This window comes from Magnolia sinica, chromosome 9 (genome assembly GCF_029962835.1).
Source record: "Magnolia sinica isolate HGM2019 chromosome 9, MsV1, whole genome shotgun sequence".
NCBI lineage: Eukaryota > Viridiplantae > Streptophyta > Magnoliopsida > Magnoliales > Magnoliaceae > Magnolia > Magnolia sinica.
The window spans coordinates 847,834-874,297 of record NC_080581.1 but is presented as its reverse complement, the minus strand read 5'-3'; the positions used below and the strand labels follow the sequence as shown (position 1 = coordinate 874,297).

At 40.3% G+C, this 26,464-nt stretch overlaps 1 protein-coding gene across 3 annotated transcripts; it reads right to left on the bottom strand.

Annotated features, from left to right (window-relative positions):
* Positions 1-1,120: 1,120 nt before the first annotated feature.
* Positions 1,121-13,296, bottom strand: LOC131256574 (YTH domain-containing protein ECT2-like). 3 transcript variants are annotated; one of them, XM_058257467.1, is made up of 9 exons: positions 13,170-13,290; positions 11,637-11,713; positions 11,359-11,536; positions 7,967-8,043; positions 7,773-7,874; positions 7,323-7,652; positions 6,579-7,109; positions 5,610-5,822; positions 1,121-1,870 (listed from the first exon to the last, which is right to left on the bottom strand). In XM_058257467.1, exons 1-9 carry the CDS (start codon positions 13,213-13,215, stop codon positions 1,490-1,492), a joined length of 1,935 nt encoding a protein of 644 aa, XP_058113450.1. In that variant the 5' UTR covers positions 13,216-13,290; the 3' UTR covers positions 1,121-1,489. The 3 variants fall into 3 exon arrangements, with proteins under 3 accessions (XP_058113450.1, XP_058113449.1, XP_058113451.1); XM_058257466.1 differs by having other exon boundaries at positions 7,323-7,874; positions 13,170-13,296; XM_058257468.1 differs by lacking the exons at positions 11,359-11,536; positions 11,637-11,713 and having other exon boundaries at positions 7,323-7,874; positions 13,170-13,296.
* Positions 13,297-26,464: the final 13,168 nt, after the last annotated feature.

Sequence of the window (26,464 nt, the reverse complement as noted above, 5' to 3'; positions counted from 1 at the left end):
ATGTGTAAGGTACTGTCTTTGGATTAAGTTTATCCGTAATTTGTAATGGCATGTTTGGAAGGCCAGCGGGATAGGATTAAAGTATGTTTGGAAAAATACTGTAGGATTGTAAAATTCATTTTGCAAACGCTTTTATCTAACGAGGAACTGATCAGATGAATCTTAATGTACGAAATTTACTATTCCTCCATATCAATTACCATATACCTGGTATGTTTGCAAGATATCCAGACCGTCTGTTCAGCAAGACTAAGCATGAGTGGAACATGAACCAAAATTCACACTCGTCAAATAATTCTAACCCTTAAATTGGTGGCGAGATAAATATCAGTAGAAGTTGGAATTCAAAAGTAGAATGTACATTGTTTAGATGGTTAGCATTATCTAATCAAGCCGATTTTGGGTCCGTGGCCTATAAATGACAGAGGCTTTGGGATGAACTGTCCCCGTGTCGTCCAGGTATGACACATATGCGTTAAATGAGGTGAGAGACGGGATGAGCTCCAATCCAGTGGGTGGACCATGAACTCACTGATTATCCTCTTCACGTGAATTGACGACCCAGATAATGCCACGTGAACCCACTTTAAGGACGTTTTAATATTCAAACGAACATCATGCAATCTTGATACGGTTCTACCTCATTCTAGGTTGTGGTCCACTCCATTCCTGGTTATATTTCATTTTTCGGTTCATGCTCTGAAATGACCCAAAAATAATTCATTTTTCAGTTCATACTCTGAAATGACCCAAAAATAATTATGAACGGCGTGGATACCACCATTTACATCATGATGGCCCCACGTGCCCTTTCACGGATGCAAACTAGGCATTTTTTTGGGGAAAAACAGCGGAAATTAGCTAATCCAATGAGGATTGCGAAATCCTTCCCTCTCGACCTGTGGTTTGGGACAACGAATGCAATCCCATCTAATCCCAGCTAATGCAGGTGGCCAATCAGGCCCTGATATTGTTTTAAGCTAAAATGGGCCTGGAATCATCTGATCAGAAATAAATTTGTGGCATGGCCCACAGCATCTCAGAACCAGCTGGATGAACCGTTAACATCCACAGTGGGCCCCACTTCATGACATTACTAGTTTTGGAATTTATTCAAAAAAAAAAAAACCTCAATGCATTGCTTATTATCTGCTTCTGAATTTTACAATGGGACCTCCAAATGACTGCTTTCCTTCAAGGGAAAAAAAAAAAGAAAGAAAAAACAAAGAGGGAGAGAGAGTGAAAATGAAAACTCTAACACTATAACCAGAGGAAGGGGAACCACCATAATTATACATGGCGCTGCCGCTTGAAAAGAGATGTATATATTGGGCAAGAGATGTTTATATTGGGCAACACCGCAACCTTCGCTGGCTCGAGCAATCAGACCCATACCGTAACCCTCCGTCCTTGGACCCAATTCATATATGTGGCAGATGACGTGGGGTTGGACTGACCTGCCTGCCCGAGATATCCCACCAAATGCAACCTAACTGCCCTGCAATGGTGCGTCCGCCCCTGTATTTGCCAGATCTTCAGCCTTGGCCCCTGTAGGAGTCCTGGCAGCAGTAGATCCTGCCTTTTCAATGGCCGGGTCGACTTTACTACTATCTTCCAATCGAACCGCCTGTGTGAAGCTCTTCGACATCTGCTTTATTAAATCGCCAGATACAGGCACAGGATTCCGGTGCCCATTGCCTGTGGATGCTGTTATTGGCATCAGGTCGGCTTGCTGGGCTTGCTGCCTGGCCTTCCTCTCCTGCATGGCTTTCTGCCTATCCTCATAGAAACCGAAGTCATCAAGGATGGACATGTCTGCTTCATAGTTCTTGAAGATGTTCAACATCTCTAGCCCCTGTTCCAATCCCACCTGCAGCAACCATGATAGAGTGAGAACTGGTCCAGAAGACATAAAAGAAATTAAGATCGACATAAAAGAAATTAAGATCCTTGATAGCATGATCATCAAAACACTGCTATATGGGATTTACCTGAGAGATCATCATATAACTTTCTCAATCATGAGAAGCATCATTTTATCATCTGCCTTTTGGTGGGCCCCATCATAAAATGGAGCAGGCTCTAACATGTACTCTATATCAAGTTATCATAGCCATTCAATTGGTAGCTTCCAAATGGACAATAATAGCCAGCCGTCTACATTAAATTGGGACCTAGTATATTCCTATAGGTAAGATTTTGGAGATATCTCCAATCCACGGTAGGGCTCACTGTACAGTTTGAACTACCAAAAGCAGACTAATATGCACAGTTTCTTGGACAAACACATTGTTTGCTTCAGCATTGTGTTTCCTATTCCTCTAACATGCACACCTGCATATATTGTAACATGAGTCATTATAACTCTCGCCTTTCAGGTGTTTAAGCATGAAAGGCCACACTACTCAGCAGTGGAGTGGAACTATTTTTCTTTTCTTTTCCCTTTCCTTTTTTTTCTTTGTGAGCAAGCAATGAAAGAGATTCTGTTAATGGAGTGTTTGGATAAACAGAATCCACGCAGAAATGGAATTTTGTTTTTCACTAAAAAGTCAGTTGGGCTGCTCAGACAAGTGGATTCACCCAGTAATCATTACTCTTATCCATGAAGAGAATTACCATGCACAAGAAACAATGTGACATTTGTCTGATGCATCTGATTCCATGCTATCCAAACTGCCACCCCATTTTTTTGAATCCTATTCCTATCATTGGGTGGTCATTATGTTATCCATGCAATCCATGTATCCAAACATGCCCGAAAATCAAATTGGAACCAAAGTTCCCATATACAAAGATGGGTGATTAGTAGAGCTGAGCATAGGACGACTAGACATGGCAAACTCGACTCGTCCGACTCGTTCGGACCCAACTCGACCCGAACCAAGTGGGTGAGTCGATCCGAACCCAGTAGACTTCTTCCAATCCGAACTCAAACCGAGTCGAGTTCGGGTCACCCAGTAACTCGATTCGACCTGAAATCCGACTAGGTACTGACTCAACTCGATCCAAAACCCAACTCATTATATATATATATATATATATATATATATATATATATATATATATATATAAAAAAACCGTTTCAGATCTGAGATGCCGTGTAGCTGATAGAGAGGCTGCAATTCCGGCAGGTGCACCTAGGTTCGGAGCTGTGATTTCAGCCTGCGGATACCCGCAGCACCAGACCCAACTCAGTACCTATGACTGGGTCAGACTTGGTCCGGGTTGTCTAGGCCAGACTCGGACTCAGATAGGGTCAAGCATGCTAGACTTGGTACTGAGTCGGGTCAAGTTTGCGTCAGGTCTATTTCAAAACAGGGTTGAGTCGGGTCAGCCCTAACTCGGTCCGACTCGACTCGATGCCCAACTCTAGCAATTAGAGCCCTTACATTATCCATGGAATCCATGTATCCAAACATACCCTAAATCAAAATGGAACCAAAGTTCCCAAATACAAAGACTGGCGATTAGAGCCCTCACTCAACAAAGCTACAGCTACATTGTTTGCCTCTTTTTCTCACAAGTCTACCGCTACCAGCCAAACCAAAGTAGATGAGTTGATCACTTGATCTCAGTCAGGAAATACAATCAATAAAGCTAATCTTCACCATCCATAATGAGAAATGCCAACGGCAGAAAGATACCCACAATTAGTTACTGGAAACCACTAAACCATGCAATATAAAAGAACATGACAAAGGTTTTGAATAAATTGAAAGGGCATGGTGAAGCCCTGCCATAAACCAATAGAACAAAAGACGAAGTTTGCTCATTGCTGCAATGTGTCATGACTCACTTTATAAGATACATTGGAGCTGTGGCCGTTGGATATGGGGCCATGTTCATCAATCCAAACTATTGATTGAGATACACAGTTGATGGTGGTTGCTTCGAGTATATTCAAGATTTAAAGCTCCAAAACTTTCAATAGACAGTCCACGAAATAACGATCAAGGAGATGGTCCATATTTAAGGGAAAAGAATTAAAGGATCAAAGAGTTGAAACACTCCAATCTCAGATTTGTGAGTGTGTGTGTGTGTGTGTGTGTGTGTTGGTGGGCGTGCGTGTCCCCCATCCATGGTGAGGCCCGTCGTATAAACTGTTTGGACCCAGATCAAATGCTGGTCTGTAAATATCCTATAACACTACATCAGGACGTATTTTAGCAAATCTCTCAAAGAAACGTAATTTCTTAGACACTTCTCCCCTCTCTCACAACTTGCAAGCCACTTCCACTCTCCAAGTGCATTACACATGACAGTCTTACTAGGATGTATAATCGAAGGAATATGCCTGTATTGATGAATCAAGTTTTTTTTCTTTTTCTTTTTCCAAAAGATATGAATTAAGTTTTAAATTTTCATTCAAGTGCTGCGCAAGATAAAGCAACTATTCAAATGCTTGAAAACCCGCAATAAAACAGAACATGAGTATTCGATGCTTGAAAGCTCAGACTCCACAAGCTATTTCTACTGTAAAAGACACAATTAGACACAAGGGTTGAAAAGCAAGGAGCAAAACAGGAACAGCAATTGATGGCCAAAATACGAGAGCTTCAGGTGTTGAGATTCGGGTGTGTTGGGCCCTACTACATAAGGCTGAATGCTGAAATTGAGCTCTTGTAAATGTCCAAGAACATTCAAAATCCTCCAAATGAAACACTGGTGAGTTACTCGAAGTTTGGATTTAGAAATGGCGCAGTATGTAAATAATAGATAATAAATCTTCAAAAAAATATGAGTAAGCATATTATCCTATTGATATCCCTTGTGTTTCCTCTAGATAGGATATCGATCATTGCAGAACCTGCACACGCTGAAGAAAGAAAGATGCTCTCTGAGGAAAGATGGAAAGCAAAGCACGAAGGGGAACAAAAGGTAGTGCCAAATAAGATATTTTAGGACCCCACAGTACCTGCAAACTGCCAGAAAAAAAAAAGAGATGGCAGTCTTTGGTGCAAAAGCTGGGAGAAAGAGATGGTCATTGTCTCTCCAATCAATGATCTCATTCTTTCTTTTTTTCTTTTTTCTTTTTAACAAGGAAACTTATTCGGACACAGGGCTACAACATATGATCTTTAAACTCGAGAAGCCCGACAGACTACGGAAACGATATTTGAGTCAACTCAAACCCCCCAACAACCAAAAGAAGGAAATGGGGAAGTGGGGTAAAAAAAGGTGGGGGTGTACAAAGACTAAAAGGCTACAATATATGATCTTTAAACTCAAGGTCATAGTGCTCAAACGACACTTGACTCAACCCCATAAAGGGCCTCACCAAACTTCAAACTTACAAACCATGACACTGGTACTACCAGAACTGGACCAAATGCAGACTAGACTTCACTCAAATGAATGAACCACCAAGTCAGATCGTTAAACAGATTGAATATCCAGCTGAGGATATAAAACTAGTATAAGCAATGCACAAAACATCCCGCATGGGATCCTAAAGAACATTCATCAACGACAAATATGCTCACTCTTCATTAAAATGAGAAACCGTTTCAGGAAGGAATAGGAAATCAATTGAGCTACCCAAAGAAAAGCAGAAAACTAATGCTCGCTACGTATGCATGAGAATTAGTAACTTAAAATAAAAATCGTACCTCCTGAGTGTCCCTGCTGTTGGTGACGGGCTTGTTTTCATTATTTTCAAGGGTAATATGACGGAACTGGCTGTTGGGGACATCCTTTATAACATGCCATTTGACTGGGAACTGGCCGGTCCACTTGTCTTGCTGCCAATAATCAACACTCTTATCAAAATCTACTGGTCCCACCATCTCAGCCACCCCACAGAACTGCGCACTGGCATTTACCTGCAGTTAAGGTGTTGTTAATACTTAACCTTCAAAAGAAAAGGGAGCTGTTAAAACTTAGAATCACAGGAGTTTCAACATTCAAACCCTATGACTCAAATGAAGTGCGATGCAAAAAGACTTACAATTTAACTCTAACCTATTGTATCTGACAAAAAAATTTGGAATTTATCAAAAATTGCAAGACAACGGACAAGAAGAATAAAAGGAGGAAATGCATACAAATGATTCGGTTGTCAAAAACATGAGGGAAAAAAACAAAGTTCATTTAATAATTTTCTTTTTCCATGATTAGTCTCAGAAATAGGAAATGACGTTTCATTAGTTCAGTTCTTCCCAACCCACATAAGGGTTGAAAACCACCAGTCGATTTTCTTTTTCAACCTTTTCCCAATTTCTAATGATCTTTTACATTTTCTTAATAGCTTTGAATTTCAAGTTTGCCTTCAACTTCTTCTTTTTTTCTTTTCTTTTTTTATGACAACAAGGTGTCCCTGCCCCTTTTTAAGGCGAGACTATTCCATGCGGAAGCACGCAATCACTCGCAAACCATGTGCATTGGGTAATCCCGAAGAGGGGAATCGAACTCGCGTCTATGGATTGGGGAGCAAACCCACAGCACTAGCTTTCAACTTGACCAAGTAAAATGAAAAAACCCAAATTCTAATTCCTGAATCAATTTTGGTATTACGAAAAAACTAAAGAAGAATTCACAAAAAGCTCAATCAGAAAGGGGTTTGGAAGTTAGTAACACACCGAGAACAGAAGGAAGACAGGACAAGCGCCTTCTTTCACCTTGGACTCACGATAAGCAGCATCTAACCTCCTGTTTCCACCCGATGTGCTGGCCCAGACACTGTACTTAATACTCTTGTGCACATTATCTTCACTGTATGATTTTATTATGAAAAACTTGGCATCCTTGTACTCTGTGACAAAATCGGGTCGATTATATGACTCTTTGTCGGCCTTAGGAGATGCACCCCATTTACCATCAACAGACCAATTGTGTTCCAAGGTTGAATTTTTTGTCCTCGACGCCCTCGGACCTTTGTTTTGCTCGCTGAGAATGTCCATCGTGCCATTGCAGCTGCACAAAGAACCACTGCCCCTTCCTCGTCGCCCACCCTTATCCATCGCAATCCAGCTCCGGTCATTGAGTCCAATACCAGATATGGACCCTCCAAAATTCATGCCTTGATGATACACTCCCTCATGTGAGAAGCCTCTGTTGCTGTAGCTTGTCGCAGATCCAAATCCATGCAACGGTCTCTGTTGCAGAGAAGCCTGAAAATGATAAATAGTTGCATGAATGTGAGGGTGACAGGGTGGTGAACACATGGCATGATGCTCCTTTTCTTAGCATATATCAAAGTCTGACAGTTTCTACACGAAATAACCATATGAAAACAAACAAAATATAGTGTATACGCCAATAGACCACAAATGACCCATTTCAGAAGCCTGAGAAAGTTGCATTTTTTCGGTAAGAAATCATACCATTCCAGAAGCTAAAGGTGCGCCGTTGTGCCCAAATGACCCCACTGTGCCAATCGGTTGTGGTGAAGCCACTGGTGATGGCAACGGAGTTAAAGACCTCTGCCCTTCGGAGGATTTTGACCAATCTGACCAAGGTCCACCAGATCCGAACCCATCAAATCCTTGCCACAACTCATAGACAGCAGGGTTACCAGAACTTCCAGCAAAACTTCCCTTACCAAAAGACCCATAATAACCAGGTCGTGGTCCAAACAGAACTCCACTAGAATTGGGAGAATCAGAAAGAAAAGTGCCATGTTGATCGATCCCAGCCGGCATTGATAGCTCAGCCTGTGACATGGGAGTCGGATAAGTTACATATGGCATGCTAGGAGGAACTGGTTGCTGGTAGTAATAAGGAGCCACGAAATGGGTTTGCGGTGGACAGTACAGCTGGCCATCTCCTCTTACCGAAGGCAGAGGCGGTGTAAGTGGAGAATAAGGTCCATATGGCATTTGAGGACTGTATCCATAGCCGGTATGAAAAAGAAGAGACGGATTTTCATACATTCCCTGCATAAGAACAAAAGCAAAAGGCATGTTTGGTGAGATCTCAATCAGAAAGCACAAGTTCAGAAGCAAATAGACAAGGAATTCATACTTACTGGAGATCCGATCTCCATGCCTTCCGCATTTATGTAGTGAGGATATTCTTCCCAGTCACTGGTAGCATTCTCGTAACCTTAAGTAACATCATGAAATAAAAGCACAGTCTCATAAGTGGATATTATAAAGTGCTTACAGTGACAACTAAATCCCATAAGAAAATAAGAGAGGAAAATAGAAAGATATGCAGATATCACACTTAAAAATAAAATATAAAAACTTGTGATTTCTCTAAAAGAGTCAATATCCAAAACATGAAAAAATATATATATATAAAAAAAATCACTCACCAGTACAATTGCAGTGATATATTTTCCATGTTTGGAAATTCAGACATGACTTTAGAATTAGGTCTTTAATGTCTAAATTTGACTTAGCTGAGTTTTTGCAACATCTGAGTTTTAGTTGCCAAAGCAACCTGGCTACATTCCACAGCAATCAACAAGTAGAGGGTTTATACAAATAAGAGCATCCCTACTAAGAGATTTGGTAAGAACATCGGCCAATTGGTCCTCAAAGGAATAAAATGAGTAGTAATTTCCTTATTAGCAGCTTTTTCCCGAATGAAATGACAATTGATCTCAATGTGTTTTGTGCGCGCATGAAACACCAAAAAATCCTTACCAATTTGGAAACTTTTGCCCCCCCCAAAAAAAAAAAACCTAAACAAAAACAAAAAAAAAAAACCGAAGATTTTCGGTTTTTGGCCGGACTCAAAAAGGCCCAAACACGCCTCAAATCAACCTTAAAAATCCTGCAAAAATCACCATAATTCCTCTAAAATCAAGTTGTATCAGATCATGTTCTCCCCAATGCAAAACTAGTCATACAATATGTACACTTGCTGACGTGAGCCATATGGTTGCAAGCCCATGCAACTCCAATCAACGTAAGTGTCCCTGGGCTTTGATACCAAGTAGAGTTGCTAAGCAAGGTGTTCCAAAATGGTAATGGTGCCCGTAACGGCCACCACCGTTATCGTTATGATACGGGCTGTTACGGCCTGTTTTTTCTGTAACGCCCGTTTCGACCCTGGAACACGTAACAGTTATGACCGTTATTGTTACATAACGGCCATTACATAACCGATTTTGAATACCTTGTTGCTAAGATTTGAGGAAGAGTTGAAAGGAATGGAAGAAAGAGAGAGAGAGAGAGAGAGAGAGAGAGAGAGAGAGAGAGAGAGAAGGTTTGGAGAATATGTTGTTGTGTTAGGGCTTCCAACCCCACACAGCCTTTTTATTATAATACTAGAGTTACAATAAAGAACTCCACAAGAGCGCCAAACACTGTGTACATGCACACACAAAAAGACACATAAAAGTACATAACTCTCTATAGGCTTTGCACAGTATATTTGGCTTCTCAATTGTGACAATTAAGGGCCATCATTCCATGATCCAAACATCAGTTTGCTGGCCTATTGTGGATGGACTATACCCCAAAAATTTATTAAGAGGCCAACCCTAACATTTCTATCTATGGCCTGCAAATAAACTGTTGAAGAGAGGAATACAGCAACAGTCCACATTCAACTGAAAAAATGGCCCGAAATTGGGGGATAGGATCTTCAGTTCTGGAAGATTTTTGGTGTATAGTCCATCTATGTTGGAACTCATTCAACAAGTCAATGGTTTGGGTCACTGACCCTGACCCCAATTGTCAAAACTAACACCTGAACCAGGACCATTAGATCCATCAGGTAGGGACCCAGACTGGATCCCACAAGCTGTCCAATTAAAGTTGGACCCCATACATCACACGCGTACATCAAAATCAAATGTGTGGAAGATCCCCTTTATATGGAAACTGATTGGACTGTGAGGCACATTTGTCCAATTGGGTGATGTTAAATGTCCTAAGAAATCATGCAATTGATAAATTATGGTTTGTATAACAGAGCCCATATGCATGATATGTGGGAGAGATCTAGTATGTTTTTATCCTTTATTTACAGCTTCCTAGTTTCTTTACTTGTAATTCTTCCCTTTGTTTCCATTTGAAAGGGATCAGAACAATATATATGGACCAATTAGGTGTAAGTAGAGAAGAAAGAACATATGAACATGATACATGGATATTGATTAGGTGGGTTTTTTTTTTAGTATTTCTTCCTGTTTCCTGTGATGAAATTCAATTACGTAGCGATGAGATGCCTCTTGAAACCTCTTTGGTGCGACTACATCAGACTATCGTGGAGCGATTCCACATATCTACCCTCTCCTGTACTGTTCCTTCTATTTATTTGCTGACTTTGGAGCAACAGGAGTTACACTGTCGCATGTAGGGAATGAATCAATCATCAAAATTGGGTACATATTTGAACTATCATGCTTCTAGTTTGATTCCATCCCTAGGGCTTCATCAAAACCTGAGAACTCTAGGCAAAGTCTTCGGCATGCAACTCCTCTTTGGAAATTAGTTTTCACTTTTCTCCATAACTTCAATACTAACTCCTATAAGGTTGACTACTCCTAGCCACCAAAAACGGTGTAGGAAATTTTATAGAGGCATTATATGACGCTCAATCTAGAAAAACTAGAGTTTCTAAATGGCGACCTGATGCAAATCCATGGCAAACCTATGCCCATATAGTAGCCCATTGTATGGCCCAACAAGACATAGGCCCATAGTCCACCGTAGGCCCAACATGTGCTGATTTTTGGGCTGATTATCTATAGATTTGGGGGGCCACATTAAGGATTATAATCTACTATTTTTGGGAGATATGAAGGGGCTATTTTAAAGATGTGATGAGGGTGTAATTGATTCTCTCAATTGCTTTTCATGTTTAATTTTGCCATATGAAGAAAAATTGGATTAGGGTTCAATAAATTGTGATTGATTCTCTTAGTTGTATAGATTTCAGTCAAGGATTTCTTTGGGATCTACAAATGGGGGGTGGTGGTGTAGGAGTTGGTAGATTCAAGTGTGGTATTTTCTTTTAACTTTTGTAAAAGGTTGATATCAATAAAAGTTCTCTCCCTCTCTACTCCATTGTTCTTGTGGGTATTTTTTAATTTCTTTGCAATTTGGATATCAAGATCTCATTGACTCGATAACAAGGTTACACAATGACTAAATCCAATGATCTAGTGGGCCCCATCGTGGAATGGTTTACTATCTCCCCTATCAAATTATCCTAACCATCGGATGAAAATGGTCAATTTCAACCAATGGTCTACATTTTTTGGGCACGGGTCACATGATGGGAGAGATTTGGGGGGTTATTTGTTGTCCACGATGCACCCACCATTTGAATAGTTTGCCCCAGGCGAGCCCCGCATGTACAGTCAACGGTTGGAACAAGGGCTCAATCGAGCGCTGTATAATATACTATGACTACTTTGCCATGAACAGATAATTGTGGCAATGGGATCTCACAACTAACCTCCATAGTAAACTGTTTGTGCCTGAGGGGCATAGGCATTAGGTGCATAAACGGTATTATGATCTCGACCTACACTCAACGATCCCAGCCGTCCTGTTGTATCCCTTGAAGGACCTGTGGCAGTTGCATTGTGCGAACCATTAGGAGACACCATCCTCTCGTCTTTAGCAGAAAGAAGCTGAGCCATAAGAAAATGCAAACTCATAAACAAAATTCGACAAAATTTTAAAAATCAATAATAAAAATGGCATCATGGAAAAAAAAAAAAAGGCAACTACCTGTTCCTTAAATTTCTCCACATCAGCAGGTTTTTCTTCGTTGTCCAATGTCAATATGTTAAGTTCCTCGTTAGAGTCTGGATTCCAACACAAAACGAGATCCCAACAATCAAGCATAACACAAAACGAGATTCCAATATTCTGGATTGAAACATGTGAGTTGCCACAATTGCATTCTGGGCAAACTCATGCTGCAGTCTCGCTCTAGAAAAACAGTAGTATATCCTAAGGTTTAAAAACTGGAAAATATTGCAACTGGAGCAAAGATCCTCCAAAAACTAGAACTTCAAATACTGATTCATCGTATCGCAATACGTTACAAGAAAATTATGAACTCATAATGAGATTAAAGACAATGGTGATAGGACAATTTGATTGCTTCAAGAGTGAAGGTTGCACACAAACAGAGCTTCTGCCCTGCAGTCTGCATGAACAGAATGGAGAAAGCCAAAAAAGGATATGTGCAAAAAATCACAGCAAGAGAAGTGAGGGAGGGAGAAATATATCAGAACAGGAAGAGAGAGAAAAGGAGAGAGATGTCTCTGTATCAGCCACTGGGACTGATAGGATCAGGATTGTGGATGTGGCTGTGGCTGCGCTGGTATATTCGTGGTTTGTCAAGCAAAAAAGATAGCAATTTAAGGCCATCAAAGGTCAAACGGAGTAACGAAACTGCTCAAGCTACCAGAAACTCCATGACCCCAAGAAGAAACCCAGTTCAAGCACCATCAAATCAAGCCAAAAATGAGACAGTTTTAGGTTTTTCACATAAAACAGCAATTGATTGAATAACAAATAAATAATGAATCAAGCCAAACAAAAGGTTGGTTTTCAATTTTTCACATAAAAGGCGATTGATTCAACACCCAAATTAGTAACCGCAAGGAGTTGAACAATGAAGATTATAGAAAACATAATAGCATCAAAACAAACCAAACATGAGACGAGCTTTCGACAGTTCAGTCCAAAACGACAATCCTACCAATAAAAGGAGCAATTGCAAAGCAGAAAGAAAATGCCAAATATGCACTCACACATGCAGAATTCCATGAACACAAAAAAGACCCAGTTCAAAACCCATCGAATCAAGCCAAGCATGAGACGGGTTTTCAATCTTGCCCATAAAACATAGACATACTCAATAACAAAAGGGGCAATTAAAAGGTGTTGAAAGAAAGAATAGCATTACAAAAATTAGAAAAAAAAAAAAAAAAAAAAACTTCAAAATTCATTAAATCATCAAACACGACGCTGGTTTCGATTCTTAACACAAAACATTAATTGTTCCCAAACCAAAAGGGGCAATTGCAAGCCATCAAACTAACGAATAGCATAAGAAAAAGAAAAAAACACAAAATTCCACGAATACAGGAGAAACTTGCCTCAAAACCCATCAAATCAAACTAAATAAACGAAAAAACAGTTCAAATTTCTTCCACTTAACAACAAGATAGAAGCCTCATGCATGCATGTAGACATGTGATTACGCAGATAGCAGAAGGGGGAAAGAGAAAGAAAAGATCTTTGACCTACCAGCTGAGACGATTCGATCCGCTACTTGTTGTTGAATTGCTTCCATCAATTGAAGATCCCTGCGGCAGAAGAAGAGCTAAGGAATCTGAGTCCCGAGAGGCGTTTTCCTATTCACTTTCGAGAGAGATTTTAGAAAAACGCGAGGGACCTCTGCTACTACTTATAGAGCAGGAAGTTCCTGCGGTCGGTAGCTAGGTGGGACCTACCGTAATGTTTGTGAGAAATCCACCCCGTCCATCCGTTTCTTCAGCTCACGCTACAATATAATCGTGAAAATGGGCAAGATCCAAAACTCCAGTGGGCCACACCGAAGGAAATAGTGGGGAATGAAATTCCAGCGTCAAATAATTCGTAGAGCCACAGAAGATTTGTAGGAGATTAATATTTTGTATTTTCAGTTCATCTGGGTGGACTAGGGAAGGTTTCAACGGTAGGCATTCACTTCCAATTTTTTTCTTGTGGCCCACTTGAGTTTTGGATCTACCTCATGTTCAAACATGAGAGGGAAAAACCGATGGACGGGGTGGATTTAACAAAACTAACGGTGGGCCCCACCAAGCTTCCGACCGCAGGAGCTTCCCGCGATGGGGATCGCGTGCAATCCGCGTCCATTCTTCGCGTGCAACTAATGCCGCGATTTCCATCTCTTCCACGGACGTGTTGGTAGATCTCTGAAATGATCCAAACCGTTGATCTGGCCAGGTGTATACTTGAAAAATCGCAAAGATTTGTAAATTGGCCCACATGAAAGCGAACAAGGAGACAGTAAAAAAGGAGTTATGTGATCAACGGGTGGGAATTTCCAATAAAAGAGTTAGTCCTTTGGGTGTCGAAATCGGATTGCGTAGGGAGTTACTCAGTACGCTCTTATCGTACTGAGTAAACTCTGTTGGGCCCACCGTGAATGTATGTGATCTATCCACGCCGTCCATCCGTTTGTCCATCTTATTTTAACGGTTGAGCCCAAAATTTAATCATACCCAAAAATCAGGTGGACCGTACCATAGGAAAAGTTGGAATAATGATTTCCACCGTTGAAACCTTTTTAGGGCCCACAGTGATGTTTATTTCTCATCAAACCCTTTCATACGATCACACAGACACGGATGAAGGGAAAAAAAACAAATACAAGCTTGATCCAACACTTCCGTGGCCCCCAAGAAGTTTTCAACAGTATATATTCAATTCACATTGTTTCCTGTGGTGTGGTCCACTTGAGGTTTATATATACTTCATTTTTATATTCAAACCCTAAAATTATCTGGTAAAATGGATGGATGGAGTGGATAAAATACGAAAATCACGATGGACCCCACAGAATTTACTCAGTACGCTTAGGGTACTGTGTTACTCAGTACGCTATCCGCATCCTTGGGTGTCTCCTTCCATGTCGAGGCCATCGTATATGAACGGTTTGGATGGTTGATACACTTTCACTAAGAAATCGTGAAGTTAGTATACGAATGACTGAAACTGAAAGTAAACCGTTCAAAATATGGGCCGTATCTTAGTTGGCTCGTAAAAGCTGGCTGATGGACTTTTAATGGACAGTCGAAACGGGCAAGATCAACGGTCCTACTTTAAAAAACAAATTGTTATTGATCAGACGTTACGATTGTTCAATATATCTGAATTTTGGATGGTAAAGTACCTACCGTGGATCACAAAATCTGGACGGTTTAATTTGGTTAACACATGACACGTGTACGATTTCCAAATGCCCGAGTATCGATCATCACATTCCGACGGTGTATATCAAATGCGTACTTTCCTTGCTTCAAGCGGTTTCCTTTCGAAGGAGAGCATCGATCGAATCCTACGACTTCCGTGTGAAACGCGGCTTAGATCTCTTGCATGCCTTACAAACTTACAAACTTACAATGATCGGATACATCCGAGAGTATTGCAATACCATACTTCGGGACTTTGGCCCTTGAAACTAGGTCATCTTCCAGTGATCCAAACCGTTTATGTGACCGAGTCTCGCTTTGGATGGTGGAAAATCGACGAATAAAAGCTCTCGATTGATTATTTCTAATTTACTTTTAGATTTTGGCTCTTTTTCTTTGAAGATAAACGGTCATCAGAATCTTTAAATAATCAATGGATTGAGATATTCAATTCGAAAGTTATTTCTGGAATCTCCCATCCAAGTGGATCCCTATCAAAATAGACGGTTTGTGCAAGTGAAAAGGGCCTAAATTCAACGGCTAGAGTCCCACGTATCTTATTGCAATACCTCGGGATATACTCGAACAAACGTATAGGTAGTAGTAGCACTGCAATGGCTTTTGCGCGAGTAGACTTTCAGCGTAGCAATTGTGTTTTAAGATTTGCTAGAACACATCCTCAGGCATTGAGATAAGATACGTGGGAGCATTAGCAGTTGTACTGAGGCCTTTTCTCAATAAATCAAACTTTTATGTGAGGATCCTAACCGTTGATAAGCTATTCACGAAAAATCTCTCGGGCTAAAATATTTCAACCATATGATTTTTTAATGTTCATCGAGACGGTCCATATTTAAAGAAAAAATAGAAAAATGAAGATCTGGTTGACATATTTCAATATAAGCTATTATTTTGAGATTTTCAATCATACTGTCCGAGGTATAAGTGGCTTGGATCATTGGAAAATGACCCCAGATCTAAAGGATAAAGTCCGCCGTTACCATAATTCAATACGTCTCGATGTACTCTAGCAAACCTCTTCTAATTAGAAAAGGAAACGTCTCTGTAGATCCCTACGTACGAATGGTTTGGATGTCGAGTCATGTTGCAATGATCCACACCGTTTATATATGGGCCTCACTGTTAATGGATGATGCCAAAACAAAATCTCAGATCGGAATATTTTCATCTTTTGATCATTGAACTCTCTTTTCTATAATATGGACTGTCTCACTTAACTATTGTTTTCGGGCCATTGATATGATCTTCCATTTTTTATATATTTTCTTTATATCACCATCCACGATGAGGAACGTAGCATAAATGGTTTGGATTATGGAAATATGGCCCTGAATTCAACGGATAAAGGCCCCGATGTAAACAATAGCAATACATCGAGGTGTATTGTGCAAACCTTTCAACGGGAGTCGGTGAGAGATGGACAGAGCCATGGAAATTTCTGGAATCGGGATGGGTTTTATTTCGATCGAAGCCGTTGATGTGATGGGGGTGCCAACATGGATGGCTCCTTGTTAGCCAAAACTCCTCCATGGTGGCAGATCTAGACCGTCGAATATGCGACTTGCTTGACTGATGCGGACCATTGATGTCAAACGCATTTTTATGTAATCTCCAATCTGCGAAATTTTCTTCTCGTGGGCCATCACGCTGGAAGCCACTGCACCAACGGTTCAGATCACTAAAGTGCGGGGCCCACTTGGGCAAACTGAAATCCAGTGTATATGTACAAACCCTTTGGATAAGCTCCTCATAATACCGTCTGGGGTTAGTGAGATTCCGATTTCCGAGTCATCTTCCGGTCCAGAACTAATCACATACAGGCAACTGTACCACCACTTTCGGTACGCTGCAATCTCTTCCGCCAACATGCTAACTGTATAGGAAATCAGTACCGTCAAAATCAGTAGGACCCACTATAATATCTCTAAAAATAATCTGTACGATGAATAGGTGAGCCACACATTTAAGTTGTGTCATATCACCGTTGTTCCATTTATTTTAACGGTGTGGCCTACCTGACCATGGGAAAGAAGTGATTTCCACTGCAGATGATCTTCATGCTAGGGCCTACCGTTTTACATGTACTGGTGTCCTGCAAAACTAGCATATTAGCGGGAAAATATGGTATGGCACCATTGTTATGGTACCCTGCCTGTGTCCGATCAGTTCTCTTTTCTGGTCTTGCAAGCATTGCCCACCCGGGTCACATTTAAGTGGGTGTTAGCCTTACCGTGACGCCCACCTTGATTTTTTTTTACATCCACGCCGTTCATCCGTTTTTCCAGAACATTTTAGAAATTATATCGAAATTTATTTTAGTAAAATTCTCCGGCAGACCACACCGTAGGAAACAGTTGTGATTGAGTGCCTCACCATTAAAATTTTCAAAGAGCCCATCGTAAGGTTTTCCTAATGTTTATTTTCAATCAAACCTGTTGATAATGTCAAAAATATCTGGATGAAGGGAAAATACATAGATTGTATTGATCCAAAACTTCTGTGGCTCACAAAAAAAATTAATGGTCATTAATCACTGTTTATCGTGGTATGGTCCACCTGAGATTTGGACCTTCTTAAGTACCGGACTAGCATTCTAAAATATGATGAAAAAAACAGATGAACGGCGTAGATATACAGAAAATATATCAAGCTAGGCCATAAACGGTTAAGGTAACACCCACTAAGCTGTTACCCGGGTAACAGCTAATCCGCGTCCCCTACTCCGGCCACGTGGCAATGAAAGATCGAAACAACCCATGTCTGCTGAGCACATGCAAAATAAGGAATCGCACGGAAGGGTTAATCCTAACCATCAATTCACGCAATGAAATATAGACGATCGAAAACAGAAGATATCAACGGTCCACGCAAAACTTCACCATTTGGTGGACACGATCACATGTTCGTTGCATTAGTTTAATGTGGAAAACACTGATCATGCATTTGTGCATGTGGACCACGATGAATGCATGCTGGACCGTACTCATGTAAAAAGGATTTTAATAGGAGAAGTGTTTCTGACAATCGTGTAGTTTAAAAAATTTTAGAAAATTAAGTGATTTTTTTTTTCTCCATTTTTATAGTCCAAAATAGCGCATTTTGTTCACACTTTTAATTAATTTTTATATTCTCTGAAAATTTTATTATACTTTTTTTCTGAAAATAATTTACTCAGCTATTGGAAAATCCAAATAATTAAAATAGATTTTCTAACTTTTCCCGTACTTATTTAAAGAAGTCCATTCTCTTAAAAATTCCAAAGGCCTCAGTATTAATTAGCATGGAATTGCATTAGTTGGAATTAACATCATTATTATATAAGGATTTTATGTCCTGAAATACTATTATATTCTGACGGTCTAATTTTAAATTAGGATTAAAGTCTTCCTAGATTATTATAATAAAAAAAACCATTGAATTAAGTAAAATCAGCGTTTAGTGGATTATAGAATTGTAATCAATAAATTAGATTTATAGCTTATGCAAGTCACACATACCCTTATACAACTCAAGTGTCACATAAACAATGTGGAAAAAATACATGCATTATTGGACTTCTAATTCTACCAAAAATCCGACAATGTCTATTATTGGGCCGGGATGATGTGATACTTGGATGAATATTTTATTCAATATTTGTTGTTTATTAAAAATAATAAGGCAACCATTCTTTTCTCTTAAAATTAATAAATTTTAATTTTTAATATTTTTATACTTATTTTTTTTCTTTATGTTTTAAGAGGACTGACTCAGAAGTCAATCCAACTTGTCCAATACAACTCAACACATAACTAAGCAAGGCAGTTCAAGTCACATGGTCTCTTAACCATGCTTGTGATGAAATGGGTCTAAACTTGGAATCCCACTGCCCCAAATGTCACTTTACCACAAATTTCAACCTATTTGGACAATGCATCACAACCCATGTCAACAATTTAGGAATAGATGTGCAAGCCTGCCGTGGACTCGGGTCAAGTCATTTGTGATTTTTGAAGGGTTTTTATTCTATCACAATTTTAGTGATTTTGTGAATTCAGATTGGGTCGAGGCAATAACTTTCTAAGGAAATTGTTTTTTGTTTTTGGTTCCTGTGGCTTATTATTCACACAGCTTTCTAAGGCAAAAGGACTTCACATGTAAATAGAATATTGGTTTTGTGCTCTTGGAATCAGAACTTCTTTTGTCCTTTTGCCGGTAATCACCATACATCGATGTGTTCTTATCCCTGCCTACTGCATTTCTAAAGTTATTCTTCCAGCATGAAATGGTTGACTAATGAGTTCATAAAGTGATATTATATCAGCCCAAATGCTTTGGGTCCACCAATGACGTGTTTGGACTTGGCCGCGTAGATCTTTGTTCTCCTGCAATGGAACCCCTTCTGCCGACCACGTGACACCTTTGCGTTTGATCTTAAGTTGAAGGAAATAATATTCTTATCGTTATTTCTATTGTTGCTTGTCTAGTGTGGCCACTTCATCAACTAAATGTTAAGAATATCTTTTGCATAATGACTTATGAAAATAAAATTCGAAAATTTATATTAGCTTGCTATTGGGATTTCAACGTGTAGGATTTTTTATATTTTTTTTCAAAGTACTTGGATTGAAGAAGGCTTCATACAATCTCAAACAATTCCCTAGCTTAGTTTGAGTGCTTCAGTATAACTTCAATGTCTTGTAAGCAATAGACAATTGTAACAAATTGGGCTTATTATATAGGCCGGTATTATGTGATTAGCGTGATTCTTGCACTATGGTTAGAGGTGGGTATCGAGTTGAGTTGGACCGGATTCGGTCCGACTCAACTTGATCCGAAATTTTTAAAGAACTAATTTGAATTTGATCTGATTTGGGACCGAATTTAGGTCATTTAACTCGATCCGATCCACTGCACTGTTGGCCAAATTCGAACCGAGTCCGACTTGGTCAATAAAACCGAGTTGGATCGAGTTGGGTACAATTCGGATCGAATCTTTTGATTTTAAAAAAATAAAAAATAAAAAATATGATTTTCACCATTAAAAATTCCTTAAGGCCCACCATAACATTTATTTTCCATCCAATTTGTCAATAAGGTCACAACTACGTGGATGAAGAGGAAAAACAATTTTCATATTGATCTGAAACTTCAGTGACCCCTAAAAAGAGTTTCAATGATAGACGTTCAACCCCCCACTACTCTTTGCAGTGTGGTCCACATGATCTTTAAATCTGTCTTATTTTTCTGCTCTAGCCTTAAGGCGAGCCCACTAAATGGATGGACGGTTTGAATATAACACATACCTCATGGGACCCACAGAACTTGCTAATTCAATGCATCGGCTAGTGCATGGTACACCTGCCCATCCGCTTCCTCACGTCTCAGGGTGTCAGGACAAGGGTCAAAAGTCATAGCTCAGAGCCGGTGCTTGAGGCACCAGTTGAGACTTGAGAGGACTGACTACTGAGGAGATGGATTGGCTACTCCCCCTGCTACCAGCCAATGGTTGGTGGTCCGTGCTCTGTGGACACCACCATGATGTATTTATTTCATTCATGTCGTCCATTTATTTTTATAGATCATTTTATGTATTAAACAAAAAATGAAGTAGATCTCAATATTAGTAGACAATATTACAGGAAACAGTGTTGAATGAATATTGTGCATATCATATAAGATCAGATCCCCGATCGGATCGGTCCAAATTGGCCATATATCCGAACTCAACTCGATGTGGTCGGGTCTGAGTGGGCTTACTCGATCTGACCCGATCCTGACCTTTGAATCGGATCAAATTGGATCGGGTTGAATTCTGCCAAGCTCTAACTATAGCTTGCCCTGGTTATAAAAATGATTGAATGATAAATCCATAATAAATTACACACAAGTGTCATTTAAGAGGTTTAGAGAGTGTGGATATTAGCAAATCCTATTATATATGTAAATGTAGTAGAGATATAGGTCAGATTGGGGAAAGCTTGAGCTTAGCCCAATGTTGTTTAGGCTTTTATATTTAAGCATAAGCTTGTTCCATGCACTTAGAAAGTGTGTCCAAATTTGGCCCATATATTTGCTTGGTATAAAGGCTCGTTGGCCAGACTAATCAATTCATGACCCTACTATATGTTGTTATCCAATCTAGACACAAAGGCACACGTGTAAAAAATGCCTCAAATTTGGTCAAACATGTGCAATTATGAATAGTGTCAGGAGTACCCGAGTCGTACTCGACTTGAAGCAATTGAACACTTGTAGCCCCGATCGTCAAATTAGCCAGATTATGATTAAACTTATAAACGTTAATACCTCATTTTTTGGAAGATAAGGTGTCACGCCCTAAACTCCGAAAATGGGCTCAAAAAATTCCTGATCGCCGAATCTGGTACTGACAGCCTCCATAGTGCCCCATTCTCGGCTCCCGGCATTCATATGCCAGATTCCGATCCTGGGATCCTATAAGGAGGATTTTCAGTATGAATTTTTTTCGTAATGGAGCATAACCAGGTCACAAAACAACATCATCACATATCCACTATATTAAAAACTTTGAGTACAATGCGGAAATAGAAATATAAGGTGATCAAAAAACTCCAAAATGATATAATGTACGCTCCTGCCTCAGCGCTACTGTGATCCAATGCCACCTGCACACAACGGTCGTGCATAAGCTTGCAAAAGCTTAAAGGATGATGTAAGTATGTGTGCAAGGCAAGCGCCAAGTGTACAATATCAGAGTAATACAGAAATATGCGGTAAGTCCATGAATGCTATCAGTTATACCAAAACTATGTGATGCATGACATGAATGCTATCGGCCATACCAGGGTCATGCGATGCGAGGCCTATGTAGCCAAATGTCATATGCGATATGCAAAGCAAGCATGACCGTACTCATCAAGTACACATATAAGTACAGTTCCTCTCTGGGATATCACCGGGGTTTAGTACACTCCACACCGACTGCCGCCTCCTTAGCTGCACAGCCCAGCGAGCGGAATAGACCTCACTATCTACCTGACCAGTAGTCTGTCAATACCTACCCGGCTCGTCGATAGCAGACTCATTTGCGAGTTGGTAAAACTCAGCGTAGCTTATAGTCCCCTCACTCGGGCGGATAAGGCCACACCCCCTTTTAACCGATCACGACACAGCGGGAGACGCAACCTACTGGTATTCGACACTCGGGCGCTCGTATATCCACTCGGTCTACACGTTGGAGCATCTCCCAGTACTAAAAAAGTTTTGAGACTCTCACCTAAGGACATCCTAAGTGCCTACAGTGCTAGAATTATGTATTTTCGGTATCCGATATGGCCATCCACGATGTGCCTGTGGAGCCACGGCCCTGATGTCGTTAGGGCGTACAATGATCATGTCACACAAATGTGAAATGCATGAATCACACCATCAAATCATGCAGCAATCTAGTGCGTACCGCGCGATCATGTGGGGCACTTCGTCTCATAAGGAATCCTGTAAATGTCTCAACCCAACGGCTTATGCTGTGATCAAACATTTCTCATATCAAGCATACATATGATACGTATGGGCATGAATCATGTAACTATATTAAGCATGTTATAAAGTGATGAACAGTTCTTATAATGAAGATGGGCCTAGATGGCCTACACACAACAAGTACGGGCCTATCAATGGGCCCTATGGAGAATTATAATGCGGACATTTAACCAACATTATTCTTACAATGTGGACGTCAAACCATCATTGTTCCCAAGGCACGGCCCACCATAAACATCATTATATATACCACGGTGAAATTACACATTGCAATGGACCTATATACATCTCATTGGGCCTCGACCCATGGGCCTCTGAATACATCGCAATGGGCCCTCATATGGCCAATGGGCCACATCACATGGGCCATATGTATATCAAAAGGGCCACACCAATTAGGCCCTATGCATATCAAATGGGTCATACCCAAGATAAGTGGTGATAACGATTTCCACCATTAAAATTCTCAAGGCCCACGATAACATTTATTTCCCATCCAATTTGACCATAAGATCATAATGACTTGAATGGAGTTTTAATGGTGGACGGTTAAACCCACCGATTTCTATAGTGTGGTCCACCTAATCCTAGATTTGCCTTATTTTTAGTCTTAAGCCTTAAAATAAACTTTTAAAATGGTTGAATAAATTGGATGCAACACACGCATCATGGTGGATCTCATAGGGATGAACGGCATGGATAAAGCATGGACCTCACTGTGGGGTCCCTGCCATCCAGCAGCCTGGCCATTTTGGCTGGATGGCATAGATAAAACACATACGTCAGTGGTCCCACAATCCAATGGTGTGGACGATGTCGATAAAACACATACACCATAATGGGTCCCACGTGGGGCCCACCATAGCGTTTATTTGACATCTAACCGTTGATAAGGTCACACAGACCTGGATGAAAGGAAAAAATAAATTTCATATTAATCTAAAACTTCTGTGAAAACCCCAAATGGGTTTCAATGGCAGACATTCAATCCCACTATTTCCTGTGGTGTGGGCTACATGAGTTCCAGATAGGGTTGATTTTTTAAGGGGGCCCCACTTCAAGAAGGGGCCCACCAAATGAACGGTGTGGATGATAAACACACATCATGGTGGGGCCCACGGCCGGGACCGTGGGTCCTGCTGTCCGTCCGCTACACACCGTAGGCGCTGCTTGCACGCCCTCTGGCAGCAGCAGCGTCTACTGCGTATATTTATTTATTTATTTATTTTGAAATTTTATTTTTTCATGCGTGGGGCCCGCATCGGAAGAATCCACCCGGCCCATTGGTTTCCATAGCTCAAGACAAGCCACACAAGCCCAATATTCAATATATTTCGGGGTGTGGAAATATCATGTAAGTTTTAACGGTGAAAACCACTGTTTTCTATGCTATGGCCTGCCAGAAAGTCGATTTGGCCCAATTTTTCGGCTCAACGCATAAAATAGTCTGGGGAAAAGGATGGACGACGTGGATTGAATTTATACATCAAGCTGGGGCTTACACGAGCAACCCATCTAAAAAGCATAAACCAATCTTATTTTATTAATTTTTTTTTTTTTGTTTGTTGCTGTGAGTGCAACCCACTATCCGTTCACACTTCACAAAGACCGTGTCTAGCGTCCAAGGACGCTGGACGGTTTGGGATACAATACATATTCGAGGTGGGTCCCACGTGAATGTGGCTCACTTAGTCAATTGATATTTGTGTTTTCCCATCATCCAAAGGGTAGGGCCCACATGGCTTGGATGGTCATGGGGTCCATTTGATGGACGGTTTGGACACGGCATACACTCACTAAATGGGCTACAAAATAAAGGAAGGAGAGAGAGAGAGAGACGTGATGATGGAGGGCTTCGCCACTATGAGCCCTCCCTTGCATTCAATCATACATTAAGTGGGTCCCAATACACGTGGGCCCACCAAATCAAAGATCAATGGTGGAGATTCCTTCTCCACCAAAATGGAAGGTCTAGATGACCTCTATTCATGCAAGGAAAATAAATATCATGATGAGGTCTATGGAAAATGGCCCCATCATGGAATGATCATGAGGATTAAGGTGGGCCATCTACCACACTTAGGGTCCCAAAATGAGATCCATACTATCATTCGGTAGGCCTCACTTAACCCATCATAAAAACATGAAAATCTAGCCTATAAAGCACCCACCGTTCGATCTTCTTGGTCCGATGGAAAACCAATCTCCTTGGATCTCAATTTGATGATGAAAGATGAAAAATGAATGGCTAGGATGAAGATTTTTGAGAGAGGAAGTGGGCCACACACAACACCTTTTCTCACACTTGGAAGAGCTTGGACGTGTATTTTTTTTTTTTTTGGTTGCTTGGAATTTTGTTCGTGAAATGAGAGAGGGAGGGTTGTAAGGGAGAGAGAGTGATGGGTGATGGATGTGAGGTGAGTGATGGTGTGAGGTGAGTGATGGGTGAGGTGAGAGACTTATTCACTTTTGGGGTTTACTTGACTTGTGGAGAAAGAAAGCATGTGTTGTTCTTGTACTTGACATGAGGTGATTGATTGATTGATTGATGGGACATAATGTAGAGATTCTCTTGGGATTGCAAATGCACGGTGTTTTTCCTTGAACTGAACGCGGGCCCACATCTCTCGGCCAGGGTATCGGGTCGGTGCGCGAGTCGCGGCGTTGGAACCGCAGCGACGGTGCGGTCGCAGTGGTACAAGTCTTGGATTAAGCCGACTCAAATCTACAGGAAACGACTTAGGGTTGGGCGCAAACGTCGAACATAGGTCACGAATTGCTGGAATTCGACGGGAATAATCGCGGGAGTCGACAGAACAGTACAGATTAAGACGCGGGTCTTACACAAGGATTAGTCATTCTAAATGTGGTTTTTGTTGCATTGAGTTAAGGATTTGTTTTATTCTAATAGTGACATTGTTTCAGGTTTTTCGTTGAATTGATACAAGACTACCAATATTTAAAAAAACAAAAGTAGATCATTGATCTTGTTTGAATGAAAAAGTATTACAATAAGCATAAAAGAAAATAAATATGCATGACTACTTGCATTGCCAAATTGACAATCGAAAAGATCGGACTGCCGTAGTGTGAAGTTAATGGAATGTGACTGGTCGTCTATCAAGTAAAAACTCGATGATCAGAGATTCATGACAATGGTTGTAAATATTTAACTTGCTTTTAAAGCATACCACAATGATGGTGCTAGACAGTAGTAAATCAAATATAGTATAAGAGCTCTAAAATTACAGTAGTATGGTTGAATGGAAGTGAAATGTCTAAAACTGATAAGCTAAACTAATGATAAACACTATTGCATTGTAAAGAATTTAATTGTGTATAGCGATGACACATAGGTATTTGTTAAGCATAGGAGGTGGTGGCCGCATATGATTCCGCTTGAATATTCAGTTGTAAAGCTACCATTAGTATTTGGAATCATTGTTGTATTATGCCATCATACATAGTTTGTTTATAATTCGAGATGTACTATTTGTTATTTGTTCCTAATTTATTCATGCCTTCAAATTTTTATTGATTGCCTAGAGGAAAATTTTCATTTTTTGTATTAATGTTTCTAATTTAGGGCAGTTGTGGGTGTGTAAGTAAAATTGCAAATATTCCACCATCAATAAGACTTTGAAATCTTTTGTTTTTTTCTTTATGCAAATGGGTCACATATGTCACTTGTTCACCAGTCAAGTGTACTTTGAATGATATCCATCTTTTTTAGTAAATGTTTGTATGACTCTAAGCTGCCTTGCTTTTGATAGGCTACTTGTTGTGGAGGGATAAGAATGATTGAAACCATGCATTGTGAGTATGATGGCCTCTTCCCATTTGTAAGAGAGTGCTAGCACAGGGTGACTTCTTATTGAGTAACATGGAATGTGTCATGTAGGGTGCAAACGTTATATATATATAGAGAGAGAGAGAGAGAGAGAGAGGATAATTTCACAAACAACCATGCGAGAGAGACAGAGAGAGAGAGGATAATTTCACAAACAACCATGCACATATCCCATCATCTTCCTTTTATGTATGTTTATGTGTACTTAATATTATTTATAAGGAGGATAACTTCGTGAATTACCTTACACACGT

Coding starts and splice junctions, on each gene's coding strand:
- LOC131256574 (XM_058257466.1), bottom strand. CDS start 13,215: ATGGAAGCAATTCAACAACAAGTAGCGGATCGAATCGTCTCAGCTG. Junction 7,875..7,966: donor GCATGGAGATCGGATCTCCA/GTAAGTATGAAT, acceptor GTTCTTATGCAG/GGAATGTATGAAAATCCGTC. Junction 5,823..6,578: donor CTGTCTTCCTTCTGTTCTCG/GTGTGTTACTAA, acceptor CCTTAACTGCAG/GTAAATGCCAGTGCGCAGTT.